Source organism: Lepidochelys kempii, chromosome 7 (assembly GCF_965140285.1).
Source record: "Lepidochelys kempii isolate rLepKem1 chromosome 7, rLepKem1.hap1, whole genome shotgun sequence".
NCBI lineage: Eukaryota > Metazoa > Chordata > Testudines > Cheloniidae > Lepidochelys > Lepidochelys kempii.
The window spans coordinates 112,604,820-112,625,951 of NC_136386.1; the positions used below are offsets into that span (position 1 = coordinate 112,604,820).

The following is a 21,132-nucleotide window of genomic DNA, read 5'->3' on the forward strand; positions in this document are numbered from 1 at the left end:
TTACAGGGTTGGCTTATAGGGAATTAAAATCAAGAAAGGGGGTGGCTTTACATCAAGGAGAAACAAAAACAACTGTCACACAGAATGGCCCCCTCAAGGATTGAACTCAAAACCCTGGGTTTAGCAGGCCAATGCTCAACCCACTAAGCTATCCCTCCCTCTGGTATTTCAGGCAGGACTGAATCTCCATTGAAGTTTGCAAGGTGCCCCTGACAGACTTCACCAAAATGATTGTCGGCCGTTGATTTCATGGAGGGAGGGAGGGAGCAAATGAATACAAAACAAATCTGGTCTATTTCTTGTTTTGATCCACTCCATCTATCTTTTACATCTTTGGTTGGCAGCAGACGGTGCAATAGGACTGCTAGCCATCCTCATCTCCTGCCTGCTCGGCAGAAGATGGTACAATAGGACTGCCTGCAGGACTAAAGAGAATGACCTGGTCGAGGCACTCCTAATTTAGTCCCTGCACCGAAGTCTACCCAGGCGCTCCTGACTGACCTTACCAAGGTGGCCAGGAGCACCTCGGACATGATGACGATGGTTTTCAGGTCTATTGTACCGTCTGCTGCCACAAGGCAATGGGTTGCTGCTGCTGTGTAGCAATGCAGTACCAGGTCTGCCAGCACCCACGAGACATACGGTGACAGTGAGCTGAGTGGGCTCCATGCTTGCAGTGGTATGGCGTCTGCACAGGTAACTCAGGAAAAAAGGTGCGAAACGATTGTCTGCCATTGCTTTCACAGAGGGAGGGAGGGCCTGATGACATGTACCCAGAACCACCTGTGACAATGTTTTTTGCCCCATCAGGCATTGGGATCTCAACCCAGAATTCCAATGGGTGGCAGAGACTGCGGGAACTGTGGGATAGCTACCCACAGTGCAACACTCTGGAAGTCGACGCTAGCCTCGGTACTGTGGAAGTTCTCCGCCGAGTTAATGCACTTAGAGCATTTTGTGTGGGGACACACACAATCGACAATATAAAAACGGTTTCTAAAAAAAAGAACTCTATAAATTCGACCTAATTTTGTAGTGTAGACATACCCCAAGAGAAACTCTACAAATTCATCCCACAGGAACCCACCCCAGGGACCTTCTACATGGTTCCCTTGATACAGAAACAAGGGAACCCAGGCAGACCAATCATTTTTGGCCACAGAACTCTCACTGAAGAAATATCAGGACTCTCAAAAAAACATCCTCAAACCACTCCTTGCACAAAGGGACAGTTTCCTCCAGGACACAACCAACTTCCTCCAGAGCACCACAACATTAACTACCTCCCTCAGAACACGATCCTTGCTATCATGGATGTCACTTCCCGATACAGGAACATCCCTCAAAATGACGGCATCGCTGTCTGCCTCAAATATCTACAGGATAATGGACAACACTCAGATCTCCACCCAAAACACATCACCAAACTCATCCATTTCATCCTCACCCATAACAATTTTACATTCAACAACAAACATTTTCTCCAAACCATGGGAACAGGTATGAGTACTAGGATGGCTCCCCAACATGACAACTTCTTCTTGAAGAAGAATTTCCAGACAAATGTACCACAAAACCAATGATATACCTGCGATATGTTGACAATATTTTCATCCTCTGGACAGATCACCTAAATTCCCTCACAGATTTCCACCACAACCCCATCCATCAAACATTCTGTAGAACATTCCCACCCCAGCATTAACTTCCCAAACACCATGCTCAGCTTCAACAACAGAACTCTATGGACAAGAAATGCACCCACAGATCACTGTACTTACCTGCACAGGCATTAACAGTCCACTTCATGTTGAATGGTTTCTTAGAATTATGTGTAAAATGTGTGTAAAAGTCTTATGCTAAACAATCTGTTCCACCTTATAGTTAGCTGTGACCCTCTGAATATTTCCCCAGACCTGAAGAAGAGCTCTGTGTAGCTCAAAAGTTTGTCTCTTTCTCCACCAGAATTTGGTTGGATAAAATATATTACCCACCTTGTCTTTCTTACACAAGTATGTCAGATGACACAAACCTACTTTCAGCCTAAAGCAATGTCAGAACCAGACTCCAAATTCTCATCTTTAGCTGCATGTAGTGTGTGTTGGTGAGGGTGAGAAAAAAAAAAGAACACATGTCCTATTGTGGTAACATTAGATGGCAAATATTATTACAGCACACAAATACAACCAGAGAAGATTAACAACACTGTAAGAAGTTTATACTAAAAAGAAAGACACTTGGGAAACAGGATTTAGTTATTTTTTCTTCCTTTATTCATGCCCTTAATCAGTGTGCTATCAGGATCCTGTACTAGGAATTCATTTTCCCACCATCTGCAAAGATATACTTGTATAGTATTTATACACTTTTTAAAATACATCAAAAGCTTTAAATTACAAGGTATTTTCATTGGTATTTTGAGATACTTTTTAACCAACACCTCCAGTATGATAACAGGGCCCCTTTTAGCTTCTGTCTCACAGCCAGAGGTAAACTAAAAAGGCGGCTGGGATGTCACAGATATATTAAGCAGCAAAGAAATTCAACTTATTAACTGAAATAGAAAGACAATCCCTCGGGATGGTTTATTCAGATAAAAGTATAAACTAAATAATCCATCAACAGCAGGTAGCATAATAACTAACTTACCATAGGGCCTTCAAAACACCTCCAGGTCTGTAGATACCTAAAAGTTTTGTATAAGTTTAGCTATTTCTCACACATCACTTTTTGATAAAAAGCAATTTTATATGTATCTTTCTGTAGCAATATAGAGTGTGTCAGCTATATATATTATTTCTTCAGATTTCTAAAATGTAACTATAGTGCTGTGGCCAAATTAAAATCATCACATAAGCAAAGGACTGCCCATAAATATACCCTCTCCTCAACAGACTTAGAGAGGGAGGTGGAAAAAAAAAACATGCTTTGCCACATAATCTGAAGGTTAACAAATCTGGGCTCTGGTGGACCAGGAAGGAGAGGAAGTTCTAAAACCCACGACACTGCACAGAGCCAGTAAGTACCTCTCATATACATTGAAGGAGCTCTGGCTCAAGCATTTCTGCTGACCTCCGCTGTGGGTACCAGATGCCAAATCATTTAGGGCTTTATCAGTTAAAATGAACAGCCTGAATATCAATGTTGATAATGCTGCACTAGTTTACTGTGTTGTCAATGTGCAATTCTACTTAATAATCAAACTGTGGCACTCTACACTACCCTTCAGCTTCTGAATGCCCCCAAATGTAGGCCCATATACAGCAGGCTAATTTCAAGGTGACAAAAGGCATGGATAACTGTGGGAGGGTTTGTATTGAGGGGAAAAGATCACATTTGTCTTGAGGGGAAAAAAATATCACTCTTTGCCACAGCTGCTACCTGGGCATCCAGGAGCAGCTCAGGATACATAACAGCACCTCCAAAATGCACACCTGTTTCACAAATGGAAGTCATATTCCATCATAGAATCATAGAATATCAGGGTTGGAAGGGACCTCAGGAGGTCATCTAGTTCAACCCCCTGCTCATAGCAGGACCAATCCCCAATTAAATCATCCCAGCCAGGGCTTTGTCAAGCCTGACCTTAAAAACTTCTAAGGAAGGAGATTCTACCACCTCCCTAGGTAACACATTCCAGTGTTTCACCACCCTCCTAGTGAAAAAGTTTTTCCTAATATCCAACCTAAACCTCCCCCACTGCAACTTGAGACCATTACTCCTTGTCCTGTCCTCTTCTACCACTGAGAATAGTCTAGAACCATCCTCTCTGGAACCCACCTATCAGGTAGTTGAAAGCAGCTATCAAATCCCCCCTCATTCTTCTCTCAACAAGGAGTAAGGATATAAATTTCCTCCAACTCTTCTGGCTGCTTCTCTCAGCCCATCATCATCATCTCAGTCTTATCTGGACTAAGTCACTGCCAGCTAGTTCTCAATCTCATTCTAGGCACTGGGTAATTAATTCCATTGCTCCAGTTGGGTCAGATGTGTTAAAGACAGAGCTGGGTGTCATCTGTATACCGAATACATTGCAGCCTATGTCTCCTGACTAAACCTCCAAGAAGCCCCACATAGACACAGAATAGTAATATAGATAAGACATATGCAGCACATTTATATGATTAAGATGAGTTTTTTGAATCTTTAATGGTGTACTGGTGTACTACAAAAACATGCTAAATGGGAGATGCAACACTAAGATAATGCAGCACGTTAGTGCAGCACTGGTGATGTTAGTGCACCAACCTCCTGCTCATTAAGGAAAACAATCCGCTCATAAATTGCTAGGTACTAAAGCAGTGCAATTGTTAAAATGAGATTTTACTCATATACAGAATCAGTTTCATTAATATTGGAGAGAACAACTTTGGTTTCGGGGCCCGTTTGGTGCTCTTACTGGACCAGATGCCCATTAGTAAATAGACTATGAAAGGTACCTATTATTTTTCTGATCTATAGCAGAGGCTACTGTAAAACAAACATGGAAGAGATAGGTAAGTTGTTCTTGAAGCCTATGTAGCTACACGCGACACCATTAAAACAAATGCTAGAAAGTGACAATGTCTACATGTACAGTATGCACACAAATTCCACAGAATCTTTGGTATCAGTTTGCATTTGGTTTGGCTTAATCACCATACATATTGACAAAACTGCCTGAGAGACGCATTACAATGAATTTTAAATTACAAGTAAGCACCATCTGTTCTCATGCAGTACCTCCCCTCCCCTGCTCCATATTCCTTATTAATGCATCATCACAATGTCAAAATCCCAAAGCATTCAGGCTGTTTTAGAAAATGAATTCTTCTCATAGTAACATTACATGTTGCACAGAGTTTTCTGAACAATCTAGGGTATTTGTACCATTATTTTTTAATAGTAGAGTCTATTGAACTCAGATAACCCAAGGCTATTTAAGAATCTTTAAGAGGAAATTCAAACTCTAGTGACTATTTTACTATAATGTACTCTATTGCATTCCATTATTCCGAACCCTTATTTCCCTTAAATCCAATTTACACATTGCTTCCCTGAAAATCTCATTAGCTCAATGTAAATGTACATCCAATAGGTAATTCATATTAAACCTAGTAAGTTATAATCTGAGCTAACAAAACAAATGACATTTAGATTTATGACAGCACAGCTGTTACTCAAATTCACATACTGCTGTGGGATATTTGTAATATTTATGCACAAGGGTATGCATAAACTATCTTACATTTTCATTTCCTCACTTATGTCTGATTTAGTTTCATTCTTAGTTTCCAGTCCTGCTATTGATAAACACATGTGCAGACTTTTGCACCCATGTGTGTTATCCATTGCAAGATCAGGGCCCTAATTCTATTTTATCTTAGAATTTCAGAAATTAGCCATGGAAAAGGCCTATTAAATCACCTAGTTCATTCTCCTTTTACTGCAGGATTGTTCTGGATAATATATTGTTTGACTGGTTTATCCAGTATATTTCTAAATTATTCAAAGCAATAGAACTTCCACCATTTCTCTTGGGTGACTACAGTATTCTTCAGTCTAATAAAACTCACTATTTGAAATTATTTCAGCTAAATTTTCCTTTCCTCAGTTTGACAATTCTAAGCCTATTTATATTTCCTTGAGCCATCTTAAATAAACAGTATTTCCCCAACCTGGACGTTTAACTAGGTAGATGATTCTCTTTTCCTTCATATCACAGTTAAAGGTGTTAGTTCAAGCAACGGTTACACTTACCACTGTAGCAAGCACTAGTTACCCCTCTTCCCCAACATGATATACTGCTGTTTATCATCACCCTTTCTTCATGGTCTCCATTAATCTTCAGTCCACGTGAGGGTGCTCAAATCCAAGAGCATTTTAATTTATTTTAAACATAAGATGTTGTGCTTTATTTAAGTCTGTTAGCTCAACCGAACCTTTAAGGAACGTTCCAGCCATTTATCCTCCTATTCCTGACTCAACCTGACCCCCTGTGCCATGAGGCTTCTGTGGAGATGGTGCACAGCTAGCTCTGTACCAGAAGTAGACACCATTTGTGCCAAATACATTCACCTGGAGGACCATGTAAAACATCAAGTTGGTTTCTTTTCTCGGGGGTCCCGCTGGGATCAGTTCTTGGCCCTATGCTATAAATGACTTGGAAGAAAAACACAAAATCATCACTGATAAAGTTTACAGATGACACAAAAAATTTGGGGAGTAATAAAGAATGAAGAGGACAAGTCACTGACTCAGAGTGCTCTAAATTTCTTGATATACTGGGTGCAAGCAAACAAGTGTCATTTTAATACAGCTAAATGTAAATATATACATCAGGGAACAAAGAATGAAGGCCATACTTAGAGGAAAGGGAACTCTTTCCTGGGAAGGAGTGAATTTGAAAAAGTTTTGGGGGAAGTGGTGGATAATCAGCTGAACCTGAGCTCCCATTGAGATGCTGTGGCCAAGAGAATATATGTAACCTTTGGATGAATAAAAAGGGGACTCTCAAGTATGAGTAGAGGTTATTTTAGATGTTTATTTGACACTGGTGTGATTACTGCTAGAATACTGTGTCCAATTCTGGTGATCACAATTCAAGAAGGATGTTGATAAAATGGAAAGAGTTCAGAGAAGAGCCAGAATGATGACTACAGGATTAGAAAACATGCCTTACAGTGATAAATTAAAGGAGCTCAATCTACTTATCTTAACAAACAGAAGGTTAACGGATGACTTGATTACAGTCTATAAGTATCCACATGGAGAACAAATATTTAAAGATGGGGCCCTCAATCTAGCAGAGAAAGGTATAACAAAATCCAAAGACTAGAAGCTGAAGTTAAACAAAGTCAGACTAGAAAGAAGACACATTTTTAATGGTGAGAGTAATTAATCATCAGAACTACCAAGAGTCAAGGTGGAGTCTCCATCACTGACAATTTTTAAATCGAGATGGGACTTTTTTTCTTATATATATGTTATAGGAATTATTTTGGTAATATTCTATGGCCTGTGCTGTACAGGAGATCAGTGGTCATCAACCAGTGGATCTCAATCAACTGGTCAACCTTGGAGCCTCTGACAGTCAATTGCAACCTCCGGCTGCTAAAAGGTAGGCTCCCTGCCTGCCCTGGCCCTGTGCTGCTCCCAGAAGTGGCCAGCTCCTCTGCAGCAGCACAGCCCCTGGGGAGAGAGATGAGGTCTCCAGGCACTGCTCAAGCCTGCAGAAACTGCCCCTGCAGCTCCCATTGGCTGCAGTTCCCCATTTCTGGCTAATGGGAGCTGCAGGGGCGGTCCCTACAGAGAGGGGCAGCACACAGAGCCATGTGCTTCCGGAAGTGGCATGGGGCCAGTGCAGGCAGGAAGCCTACCTTAGCCCTGCTACACTACAGACTGGGAGCTGCCTGAAGTAAGCGCCGCCCAATGCCGCACAATCTCTCCCCTATGGTTTTGTCTTCACTGTAGACTTAACTCGCGTTCACCTGCAGGTTTTCCCCATAACATACTCCGTGTTCACACATCCAGATGCCTCTGTTGATGCCACAAGATGAAGCAGCGACCACCTACTGCTGCATTGGGCAGGCCCCAAATTAGCATTGCTAATCCAAGGTAACTGAAATTAAAACATGCAGCTACAGCCAAATACAATAATTGATGCAAACTTTTCCAATTACCCCAGGGCACCCATTCCTGTGCCCTATCTTGCCATCTACCTGTGCTGTGACCCCTGACTGGAAGTGATCTGCCTTCATATGCCTCTGCTTAGTGTTCTCACCGATATTGCTTGCAGCTACTCCACCTTTGCTCATCTTGTAAATGTCACGGCTGGGTTGTAGGTGGCTAGACTGAGTAGTTGGAGCTAGAGACCCAGGGTCACGACTAGGTCAGGAGCTAGAGACCCAGGGTCACGACTAGGTCAGGATACCAAGAGGTCAGAAGACAAACTGGAAATCAGAACCACGAGTTGGGAACCAGACTCAGATCGAGGTAGGATACCACAGGGTCTGAGGCAAGAGACAAACTGGAGGTCAGGAACCACAAGTCAAGCCAAGTGTGGATGCCAGGAAATCAAGTGGGGAAGGCACACGGTCCAGGGCAGAGTGGAGCCCAGTTGTTCAGACAGCTGGCTGTTCCTGTTTCTGGCTTAAGTAGGGCCAGCAGGCCAATCAACAGTTCTGGGGCTCCACCAATTGGACCTCGGGGGCAGAGCCTCACATTCAGGCTGGGCTTCATGGGTCCCAAGTAAGCTATTGTGAGCACGCTTCCAGGTGGATGGTTGAAGCATGGTTGCTTCCATAACTTGCAGGCCTGGGTTCGAGATCCATGGGTCGTGACAGTAAGGTTGCAGCAGCTTGAAAAAGGGTTTGAAAATCATCAGCGCTGCTCCATCTCCAATCACCTTGATCCCCTCCCCATGCCCAACTCCTTCCATCCATTCCTTTACAATGCTTTGGAACAGGCTGAAGTTTGCTGAGCAAAAGAATCTGCATTTGTTTGAGATAAAACTGGATTTTTTTTTATTTGCAGCTGCCTTCAATATGTATACAATTACAGGAATTCAAGAGCATGCACAATTTTTTTCCCTTCTGTGAGGACCAAATGCAACAGTATCAGACTCATGGAGGGAGAAGAGGACAACTATGAGACAACCAAGTATTAGTGAAAAGTGCCATAAGGAGGACATAGGTTTAGTTAAAAAGCAAAGGAAGGAGGGGAAGCCACTGGCGGGTTACCTCTGCCATGACTGGGTGCTGAAGGGGTGAGACATGGCATATCAGAGGACCATGTTTAAGAGACTATTGGGACTTGTGAGTTATCCTGCCCAAACCTCCATGCCAGCTCCATGGATCCACCCAAATGTTACAACATCCTACAAGCTGTGGACAACAATTCCATGGGGAAGGAAGCTAATGAGCCAAACAATGAGCCACGTAACCTCACACCAACAAAATATTCACTGCACTCCACACCTGCTCCAGTAGAGGGAAAGAGAACAGATACCCTGATGATGTGCAGTTTCCTTATTTGTGACAAGGTTTTATGTTGTCTTATATTTGCACACATTTGTAATCAAGTTTGCGTAGCTGGACTTCCCACATTTCTATCAATCCACTTCAATAAGTGCAAAAAGAAAGGAATATTTATTTCTTTAATTCATGTATAAACACTACATTTCAATACAAGACAAGAGCACAATGTGCCGTACAACCTCATTAATCAGCCTAAGTGTATTAAAGTGTAGCTCAAGAATGCAATTGCACAAGGCATCACTTACGGACCTTTCTGTAACAGAACCTACCCCATTAGTAAGTGCATTTGTAATTGCCTGTAAACATACCCCAAAGAATCATTAATGGCAACCCATTCTGTCCCAAAGTATTTCCGCTTATACTTACATATATTATGAAGCACACAACATACCCAATCACATTTATGGCATTAAACACACTACAGTCCAAATGAGTTTTAATGGCACCATGTTGCTTTCAGTTGGCCAAAGGCACATTCCACCACCATCCTGCACTTGCTCAACATGTATTTAAGCTGCCTCTTGTCCGGTTGGTGCAGGTACTGATAAACCTTCATCACCCAGGGCAGCAGAGGGAAGGCTGGGTCACCTAAAATCACAGTTGGTACAGACACCCTACTGGTGACTGTGTTGTTAGAGGGGAATGATTTATAAGCTTGCCCATGCTCAAACAGGCCAGTCCTTTGGAACACTGCAGAATCATGCACCCTATCTGTGCATCCAGTGTAGGCTTCCATGAATATGTCAAAGTAATCCACAAGGGCCTTGTAGTGGGGTGGTTACCCGATCCTGCCCTGTGGGGCTTAAAAGCCAGCCCTGGGAGAGAGCCAGGGCTGAGGGCAAGAAAAGCTAGGCTGATTGGGGAAATGGCTGCAGCTGGGCCACACCCCAATCAGGCCACAGCTGGGCCTATAAAGGGGCTGCTAGGCTGAAGCTTAGCCAGTCTCTCTCTGTGTTCAGAGAGAGAAGGGCTTGGCTACAGGGACCTGAGGGAGTATCAAATTGGAGCAGGGCTGGGGGGGAAAGGCCGGGGAGCTACGGCCTGGAAACCCCCAGGCTGCGAGGCCTAGATTAGGGCCTATTAGGTACTGAGGTTGCAAGGGGGCAGCCCACGGGTAGACAGAGGCAGCAGGTCCCACCCCAGCCTTGCCTGTGATTAGTGGCTAATACACTGCGGTCTGCCCCAGAGAGCAGGGCTAAGCGATGACTGGCAGTAGCCAAGACTGAGGCAAGGTGGGGGTAGTGGGTGGGGCTCCCCAGGGAGGGGAGACCCTCAGGGATTGTTGGGGTTTACTGCCACGGAGCAGCACCCCAGTTGGAGGAGGCACTGGGTCCTGGGAGGGACCGGGCCCAGTGGTAAGGCAGATCACCAGACGGCAGAGGGCGCTCCAGAGGCTGACGCGCTAATTCCCGCAGACGAGCAGCAGGAGGCACCGCCGGGTGAGTCTGCTCCATTACAAGCCTGCATAACAATGGAATAGTAATGTCCTTGCTTGCTTCACATGGCAAGCACAGGATGTGTACATGGCTGGCATCAATAGCACCAAAGAACTCCATGAGTGCAAACTCAGCAATTATTTCAGAGATATTTTCAATTTTCACAACCTCTAGAGCCAGCACGGCATTAATTGCCTTGTAATCCTCTTTGAATGCTGTGCCAGCCATTGATTTGCCAACCTCAAACTGATAGTCAATGGTTAGGTAATAGTCTGGGTCTACCAACTTCCACAAGGTGATAGCAACACACTTCTGGACCATTATTGCCTCTCTTATCTTATCTCTTATCACTCAAAGTCTGGGTCACACTCCTCATAAGCGCCAGGAATGTGGCTTTCTCATGTGACAATTCTGGGCCCATGGCTGGTCATCCCATGTTTCCACCACAGTGAAATTGCACCACTCTGTGCTTGTGGTCCTGATCCAGTCTGCTTGCAGGAGGTATAGGAAGGGAAGGGGGTGGACTACCATGAAAAATAGCATCAGTTCAGTCCATGCCTCCACGTCCACATGGTCCCATTCTGTTGTTGCTGTTGTGCTTCTGGTTGTAAATACAAACCACTGCTTCTGTCTTCTTCAGGATGGAGTTCGCCTCTGAAACACCCACCATGGTTTCTTGACAGCAGTTCCTGCAGAGGCACGCCAACAAAACATTGCCCCCATAAAAAACAGCATCTGTCAGTTACATTTATTAGTGTGAGCAGGATCCATATCTTCAGCCCATAACAGCACATCATCATCACAACAGCCTGCATTCTGCCAAGAAATGAATTTTCCAGCCCTATACCATTTCCTCCCACAATTCCCAGAGTGGGCAGACAAGTCTCCCCAGAACACCCTGTGACTGTAAGTATAGAGTGGCACAGTGAGCTTTGACTGAATCATGGAATCCATGCCCAGATAGCTTTACCGCTTCTCATGGTTACATATAGTGGCCTTGCAGACATGGGGCGTGACAGCAGCGTGCTCATATCAATGTGTTTGCACTGTAGTGCTCATTGACTAACCTGCAATTGCATACCCATGGTTAGCATGCAGTGAAGACATAGGCTGAGTAAAAAAAAAAAAGTGCCCAAGTTGATGAAGAAGGATACCAGAGAATGAGGGAAGCACCTTACATCCTATCCACCAAGGCATCATGCACAGTTGGCCCCAGAGATATCACATTTCAGCCCTTAACTTTGTAAGTCATTCAAATAAAGTGAATTACTTTATGAAGTAATCACTGTTACTTTTCATGGTTCTCTTTCTTTGAGCTCACAGATCATTTCTTCTACTATTTGGTTCCATTATTTTAATAGAAGCCAAAACCAGAATTTACCAGACAGTAACGACAAAGATTATTTTTTTCCCATTTTGCACTATTGAGATCACTTTTGCTTTTTTATTCCAACTACCCACTGCCTTCCCGGTTGTCAATGACTTATCAAAAAATAATTGATAGTGGTTCAGTGTTTTTGAGAGTTAATTCCTTTAAGATCCAGAGACACGTATACTCTGGACCTGCTGATTAGTATAGTTCAAAGGTTTTTGTTGTTTTTTAACCATTCCTTCTTTTTATCAACACCACAAATGAAAAAAATCTTCATTTCTTCCTTCATTTCTTCAATACTTACCCATATTTTCTTGTGTAAAAACAATTTAATGATTACTCTAAAATGGCTGATACAACCAATTCCATAAGACTTCTTATTTACCAATAGACCGTAGGTACTTTCTAGTATTTGTTTTTCTTGACCATATATTTGGGTCAGTTAGTTGTATCTGAAAGCAAGATTGATTGATTTTTTTTATAAACACATTCTGATACTAAAATATATGGAGTACTTTTCTATATGGTGAAGGTGAGCAATAAAGAGGAACAAAAAAAAGTATTTTCAATAAACAAGAAGTGAAGTTTACGAACAAAAAGTCCATCCTAGGCTTTGTGAAACTGCTTTTCTATGCCACTGAACAATCTCAGCCACAAAACCCAGTAGGATCAGTACCTGAAACTCCAGTTTATCATCCCAATAGCTATATTTTAGCAACAGAAGCCTAAAATTGAGCAATATTTACTTTTTATATGGTGATTTTTCTCTTTCCAATAAAATCTGCTTTATTGACAACAAACTTACCTGGTTTTAGATGGTATTAACTGGTAGAGTCAATTTTTTACGCGACATTGTGCCTCAGAGAGAAAATCGAAACTCTGACCTTGAAACAGGAACTCATAACGGCTTGAGTACAGAGTCAAAGATCCTGAAAAGATTTAGCTCTTCCTTGCCAAAGAGTTGCACAGTACCAGTGGAGAGGCCCTTTGTGAACTCAGGGAGTGCCAGATAAATGACCTGAAAGTTACTAGGCAGACATACAATCTGTCAAAGCAACTCTTATTCCACTTATGTATGCCCTTTGGCTACCATTGGAAGTAGCACTGCCTACTTGCTAAAACACCAACCTAGTATTGTGGAGGTTTAGCTTTAATTCACAGCTCTGCCACTAAGTTGCTGTGTGACACTGGGAAACTCAACATCTTGGTGCCTTAGTCTCCCAATTTACAGAATATGGGTATGCTACCCACTTTTGTAAAGTGCTTTGAAATCTAAGGATGAAAAGTACAAATTATCATCATCGTGATTATTATTGTCTTCTATCTTTTTATGCATGCCTTAAACAAATCTACATATTTTTGCTTTATTCCCTCCCTATCTCCATTTCTCAGAGCCTGTTTATACCCTCAGATCTTTGAGAACTATCCTTGTGAAATCCACTAGGCTGTGTGTTCTTTCACAGCAATTCTTTTAAACTTCCAAGAGAGCTTTTGTAATTTTTGGTTTTGTTTTTAAAGAAAAATCTTTTATCAAGACTTCAAGTGAATGTATCTCAGGGAAACTAAGCAAATGTCCTCTGACTTCTGATGTGCATTTAAGTGCTTGGCATATCGTCCAAGTACTGCTGTATGCCACTGATACCATGAGTAAGTCCATCATAATTCACACATTTAAAACCTACTCAAAATGTACCGATAACCTAGGTTGCATTTTGCAGTCACTGGTGTTTCTGTAGTGAAGTAACAGGTAAATGCAGGCTTCAACTGCAGTTCAATTCAAAACACAGCAAGAATAAACATTTTCTCTTTTTCCCCCATTTCAGTATTTCTATATTATGGAAAATGTACAGTGACGGAAGGAAAGATGCATACGAAATAAGAGCTCATGAAAACAACAGCACTCAGAAGACAGTTGTAAATTTATATTGGATATTAATATTTAACATTAACATGTTTACCAGCAACCTTCCCCAAATGGTGGTGAGGGTGGTCCCTATATACTGTAGATTCCAAAATGTGTTGCAATTTCGAACACTATTCCTCGATTCCTCTGCACTAACTCTTTGATGTTCAGTAAAATGCTACAATGTGGTATGTTTATGGAATTTTACATCTGTTTTAGCGGTAACCTTGCAGTACATCCGATGCTTCATATAGGTGCCGTGTAAGAAATTAGATAGAGTAACAGATTCAGTTAAGGCACCAGACTGAGAATCAGGAGACATGAGTTCTGTTCCAAGAATGGTCATCGACCATGACCAAAGGCAATTCGCATAACTTCATTGCCTCAGTTTCCCCATCTGTAGTAATCATACTTACCCACCTTTGAAAAACAATTTGAGCTGCATTGATAAAAAGCACTATAAAAGTTCTGAGTATTATTACTATTATTTTCTGAGTCATTCTAGTGGGAGCTGTCAAAACATCTCATGAATTTTGTGAACAGCTCCATGTTATATTGTCTTGGAACATGATTGTGTAGGGTTTCCATTGTAAAGAATAAGTAATGAGTACTAAACCTCATGGATGATGCTGTTTATCTGACAATAACTGTTGAGATTTCAGTGAAGCCTGGGGACTTAAGCACCTATCTCTCATTGAAACTTAAGAGCAGATGGATCATAGAATTGTAGGACTGGAAGGGACCTCAAGACTTGGTCATCGAGTCCTGTCCCCTACACAAATGGCAGGCCTAAGTATTATCTACACCATCCCTAACAGGTGTTTGTCTAACTTCCTCTTAATCTCCAAAAATGGAGATTCCACAACCTCCCTAGGCAATTTGTTCCAATACTTAACTCCCTGACAGGAAGTTTTTCCTAATGTCCAAACTAAACCGCCCTTACTGCAATTTACGGCCATTGCTTCTTGTCCTACCCTCAGAGTTTAACTAAAACAATTTTTCTCCTTTTCCTTGTAACAACCTTTTCATGTACTTGAAAACTGTTATCATGGGCTCTCACAGTTTTCTCTTCTCCAAATCAAACCATTTTTTTCAATCTTCCCTCATAGGTCATGTTTTCTAGACCTTTAATCACTTTTGTTGCTTTTCTCTGGACTTTCTCCAATTTGTCTACATCTTTCCTGATATGTGGCACCCAGAACTGGTTGCAATACTCCAGCTGAGGTCTAATCAGCATGGAGTAGAGTGGAAGAATTACTTCTTCTGTCTTGCTTACACCACTCCTGCTAAGACATCCCAGAATTATGTTTGCTTTTTTGGCAACAGTGCAACACTGTTGACTCATTTGTCACTCACTATGACCCCCAGATACCTTTCCACAGTACTCCTTCTTGGGCAGTCATTTCCCATTTTGTAGATGTGCAACAGATTATTCCTTTCTAAGTAGAGTACTCTACATTTGTCCTTACTGAATTTCATCCTATTTACTCCAGTTTGTCCAAATCATTTTGAATTTTAATCCTCTCCTACAAAGCACTTGCAACCCCTCCCAGCACAGTATCATCCACAAACTTTATAAGTGTACTCTCTATGCCATTATCTAAATAATTGCTCAGATATCTCCTCAGTCAGCTCAAATATTCTAGGATGTATTTCATCAGGCCCTGGTGATGAAGACATCTAAATTGTCTACATAATCTTTATCTTTAACATGTTTTTTCCTATCTTAGCCTCACTTCCTACATCATTTTAACTGGCATTCACTATGTTAGATGTCCAATCTCTGCTAAACTTTTTGTTGAAAACTGAAACAAAAAAGTCACTTAGCACTTCTGCCATTTCCACATTTTCTGTTATTGTCTTTCCCCACTCATTTGAGTAATGGGGCTACCCTGTCCTTGGATGCCTATCTCCCATAGATTCCTTTAAAAATCTCAGACAATACTGCTATATGTTCACTTTTTTATATGTTAACAGACTAATAACTTAAATTACCTGGTAGGGTGTGGGATAACTTAGAAATTTCCTCAGTTGAAGGATGGGGAGCAGTCAAAAATAAGGTAACAAAGTTTCGGTTTTCAGATATTTTTCCTTTGTATTAATTCTCTTTACCGTGTATGAAGAAGTGTGTTTTTCATATTTCCAAATATCTGATGTATAACATTTTATTCAATGCTGTTAAATGGTAAACGAATGTTTATACAGAAGCAATGTTAACTATATATACATATAATCAAATACTTACCATACTGCAGTTACTGTTCGCTGAAATGCACTTCTTGTCATCACACCACTGGCAACCATTTGTATTGGCAGTACAACTGGCACAGTCTGCATATCTGTAACATCTGTCATCTGCAGCAGCTGTAATACAAATGAGACACAAAACAAATGGCAAAATGAAAGAGAGAGTGCCACAATTCTTAATTCACACATTTTTAACAGCTGCTTCAGACAATATCTGGCATTTTTTCATTGCAAACATGACCTTCAATTTAAGATGCAATTTACTTAATAGGAAATCAACCATATTAAGTTAATGTTATACCCCCTTTAAAACACCTGTTCTTTAAACACACATTAGTTGAAGTTTCATAAGACCCTGACCTGTCAAAGAAACAGTCCTTGATTTGTAACCTATAGACTGATACTAGAACAGTACATGGATCAGAGAAACATGTTAATAGCCTTTTATTCTATCCCTTGATCATTAATTTAACAAAGTGGATGAAAAATATTTTTAGGCTTGACCTTTTTACAGAAATAGTAGGTCTTTATGCAAGAAGACAGCAGTAAAACAAGTAAAAACAAAACCTAACAGGATCATTCCGTAACCGATAAGAATCAATTCTAACTCTTAATTAATTTCATAAACTTTCAATACTGCATACAGTAGAACCTCAGAGTTATGAACACCTTGGGAGTGGAGGTTGTTTGTAACTCTGAGCAAAACGTTATGATAGTTCTTTCAAAAGTTTACAACTGAACATTGACTTAATACAGTTTTGAAACTTTACTATGCAGAAGAAAAATGCTGCTTTTACCCATCTTAATTTAAACAGAAAGAGTTTCCTTACCTTGTCAAATCTTTTTTTAAAATTTTCCCTTTATTTTTTAGTAGTCTACATTTAAGACAATACTGTACTATATTTGCTGCTGCTTTTTTTGGGGGGGGAAGGGAAGGGGTCGTCTCTGCTGCTGCCTGATTGTTTTCTTCTGGTTCCAAATGAGGTGTGTGGTTCAACGGTCAGTTTGTAACTCTGGTGTTCGTAACTCTGAGGTTTGACTGTAGTAAATTACCATGGTTTTAAAACAACCACCATTTGGAATATAGTACAAAGATGAACACTACATATTTTTAAGGAAAATAAGTATGTGTAATGTATATTGTACTAGATTTTCAATACAAAGTACATTTGAATAATGGTTTGTTCTCCAATATATTGTTTTTATTTTACTCATCTTAACTATTTCACTTGTCATGTTACAATCATAGATAGTTTTGATATTTCTATACCCAACATTCTATTGTGGGAAGCCAGCTGGAGTGGTTATTTTGGGGGCTGTTTGTTTTTTGAGTTTTTCTGGCAATGAAGTAGTAAGTATATTGCATTTTGGATACATCTGCACTGCCATAATTAGCAGACTAATCACACATTACTTTTAAAAAATATGTTTATACTTAGTTGTGAGCATGGCATTTACCATACTGAAAAGGTGGGTATGAGATTTACATGAAGATCAAAATGTACGTAAAACATACTGCAATATAATCTACCTGTTTTACAAAAACATTAACCAATCTCTGTTTTGGTTTTACCTTAGCTAAATCAAAACAGAACTTTAATACAGTCAGAAATCCAGTGGGATATATGCTGTGCTGTTCCAGGTTCCCCTTTAATCCCCTCAGTATAGGCTACATGAAGTCTAGGAGATGATTTAAACATGAAGTCTAGATAACAGAATACAGCCATTTAAACATCCAAGGTATAAAGCTTTCCTCTGAGTTGCTGGAGTGAGGTTTCAGAAAAAACATTGGAAGAGGCATGGTTGGATTGAGGTGGAATGCAGAAAATATCTTGGGCATAAACTCAGGCCAAGAGATCTTTTATTCGTGAAAGATTGTGAAACATGGGTCAGCTAGAAGTGCCTGAAGTTCAGACACTCTCCTAGCAGAAGTAATTGCTACCAAAAACTGGCAACAGCAGCAAAGATGATGTTGCCAAAGGTTCAAAAGGATGATCCATTAAGTATGACAAGATCAAGTTCAGATCCCATGTGAGATGTGTTGTGGGTGTTTTGTCCTCGATGAAAACATCAGAACAACTGCTTAGTAGATGGTGACGTAGACCTGCTATTGATGAAGCTAAACGTCTGTGTCGAGGAGGCTTAGATCTCCTTTTAGAGACATCCTGGGCTCTTGGCTGGTAATATGAGAACCTCTAGTGAGATCAAGTTTAAACTGTTTCCATTTCATCATTAGAGCGTAAACTCTCAGAGAGCAGAGTTGCTCAAGAATTTTTTTTTAACATGCACCTGGTATCATAAAAAGAAAAGGAGTGCTTGTGGCACCTTAGAGACTAACCAATTTATTTGAGCATAAGCTTTCGTGAGCTACAGCTCACTTCATCGGATGCATCCGATGAAGTGAGCTGTAGCTCACAAAAGCTTATGCTCAAATAAATTGGTTAGTCTCTAAGGTGCCACAAGTACTCCTTTTCTTTTTGCGAATACAGACTAACATGGCTGTTACTCTGAAACCTGGTATCATAAGGATTTTTTGGGGGGAAAACAGCTTAGAACCTTCAGTCAAAAGGTCTTTGATGGAAACAGTTGTAGCCATGGAATGCAAAGCAGTGTCTGGTGCGTCAATGCCTTCTTGAAGAGAAGCACAGGCTCTGAGATGTCTTTCAGACATTGTCATGAACTGTCTCTGTTTTCTTCAGACAATTAGTCTACAAATTTCACTATTGATGACCAATAAACAAACATATATTTGGAAGGCAAAGCCTGATAATTTGATACTGTTAGGAAAATTTTAACATGAAGCAGTTATGTCAACCGAACCAAAGTTAGGCCAATGCAGGAATGCTGGGAAAGCTCCTGAATGAGATAGGCAGGATGAAAGAATGCTTGTTCAGTTGCAAGGAGTGAATTAGGAGGAGACTTGCATTCCTGCATTATCGTACCAGATGTTCTGAGAATGAGAAGGAGACACACTGTCTCCACTCCCTGTTTCTGTTTCATGTATGTTCTTAACTCCTCATCCCCTGTTTGACAACTGGATTGATAAGAAAGTTGGGGAGGCATAACGACTTGCAAAAAGCTATATACAATAGGGGATAGGTATGCATGAATGATAAAGAACTTTTAACTAACAAAGGGGAGGGGGATTTGGGCTATTTCATGAATAATCTGTGACGCAACGGACCTGTCTATAAAAACCTATTAGTTTTGCCTAAGAGGTGGCTGGTTCTCTTCGGAGACGGGCTGCTCTCTATTGTTGTGTGCACTCTTCAATAAAGAGCTTATACGTGGACTTTGCTGGTGTTGCCTGTCTCTCTGCGGTCAGACAACGAACCATGCCGTCTGGGGTTCGAGTCCCCGACAATACCCTCAGTTGAAGACTTGCAATGGTATAGGCTTTCCTTCCATACAGGATTTATTAGCTGCAATGACTATCAGAGTCTGAAATAGGATAGGTCAGTGGTTCTCAATTTTTTTTTTCCGCGGACCACTTGAAAATTGCTGAGGGTCTCAGCGGACCACTTAATGATCTTTCCAAATGTTGTTTGTACCATTAGCTAACTATTGTAAAGCATTTTGGATAAAAGCGCTATAACAAAAAAATCTACTTTTTTTGATCTACAAATAAAAGCACACAACTCATATTTTAATATCAGTAGTCTTACCTTTCTAATGTGATGGATGTGCCCTCTTTCCCCCGCCACAGCAGCCACAGAGCTGAGGCTGGAAAGGAGGCCCTCTCTCCTCAGCAGTCACCACCCTGGAGCTGGGGAAAGTTGCCTTTTTCTCTGGCCACCACAGCCCTGCACATCCCAAATTCCCCCCACCCTCTAAGGCACACGCCTGCGGGACTCCACTAATTAGGTGGGTGGTCCTTCATTCTCTCATGTGCGGCCACCCAGGCATGCACCTTAGAGGAAGCTATCCACAGATCACCTGAATGGAGCTCGCGGACCACTGGTGGTCCACGGACCACAGTTTGAGAACCTCTGGGATAGGTGAAATAGCAGTCAAATTCCTGTTGAGGAACCTAGTAACACCTGTCCACACGTTTGGCAGTATGTGGTACAGAAGCCGGTCTCTGACAAAGTGTTGTGACTGGCTTTAAAACGGGCTTCGTAAATGGGAAGGGCAACACTTTCAGGTGCTGGAGCCTTCAGAATGTCTAAAAATTCATGCAGATTGTCCTGCACAACTTCTGTTTGCACCCATAGGGATATGGCCACCCTCACAAGAAGTTCCTGAAAGATCTTAACGTCTTGAGGAGGAGGAGGAGGAGGAGAGAACTCTGCTGTTATGGTCTTATCAGAAGAAGAAATGTTGGGAGGTAGTTTTGTGGCTTCATCCCTGGGTTTCTCTTCCTCAGTTGGTCCCAACATTGTGGGTGGCTGATGGGCCGGAAAGGGGTCTTCCCTAACAGGAACAGAGACTAGAGATGCTGACTTTCTTCCCAACTGCACTGCAGACAGGGATCTAGAAACACTGAGAGCAATACAGAGTGCCCAGTAAGGCAAGGGTGGGTAGTTCAATCTCTGCACGGCACACAGTGATGGACACTAAGCTGGCTTATAAACTTTCCTGTTCCATACCATGGGTTTGAGCAGTGTCTGTAGAACGTGACCTGAAAGGTGATCTAAAAGACCTTGCAAGATGAACAGGTCATGCTCCAAATTTGAAAATGAGGAGTTGCAGCTCTCTTCAGGAAACAGAGGAGCTGCTCTGGTGGATGGCAGGGGAGACAACAGCCAGCAGTGCATGCTGTTGCATGGACAGTAATGCTAGAGTTGAAGCTGGTTTTGTTAGACAAGTTAGATGTCTTCAAGTCACCAGGGTCTCATGAAATGCATACTAGAATACTCACGGAGCTGACTGAGGAGATAGCTGAGCCATTAGCTATTATCTTTGAAAAGTCATGGAAAATGGGAGAGATTCCAGAAGACTGGAAAAGGGGAAATATAGTGCCAATCAATAAAAAGGGAAATAAGGACAACCCGGGGAATTACAGATCAATCAGCTTCACTTCTCTACCGAGAAAGATAATGGAGCAAATAATTAAGCAATGAATTTGCAAACATCTAGAAGGTGATAAGTAACAGTCAACATGGATTTGTCAAGAACAAACTGTATCAAACCAACTTGATAGCTTTCTTTGACAGG

The 21,132-nt window shown here is 41.5% G+C and overlaps 1 protein-coding gene across 11 annotated transcripts in view; it reads right to left on the bottom strand.

Annotated features, from left to right (window-relative positions):
- ATRNL1 (attractin like 1) overlaps positions 1–21,132 on the bottom strand; it is a 1,086,620-nt gene that overhangs the window by 778,651 nt on the left and 286,837 nt on the right. For 10 of the 11 annotated variants that reach the window (XM_073354269.2, XM_073354267.2, XM_073354264.2 and 7 more), the window contains exon 14: positions 15,974–16,092. In XM_073354269.2, the coding sequence (XP_073210370.2) occupies positions 15,974–16,092 (119 nt within the window). Of the gene's footprint in view, positions 1–8,501; positions 11,143–15,973; positions 16,093–21,132 lie in introns of those variants that run through there. The other variant, XM_073354276.2, reaches the window with a different exon arrangement.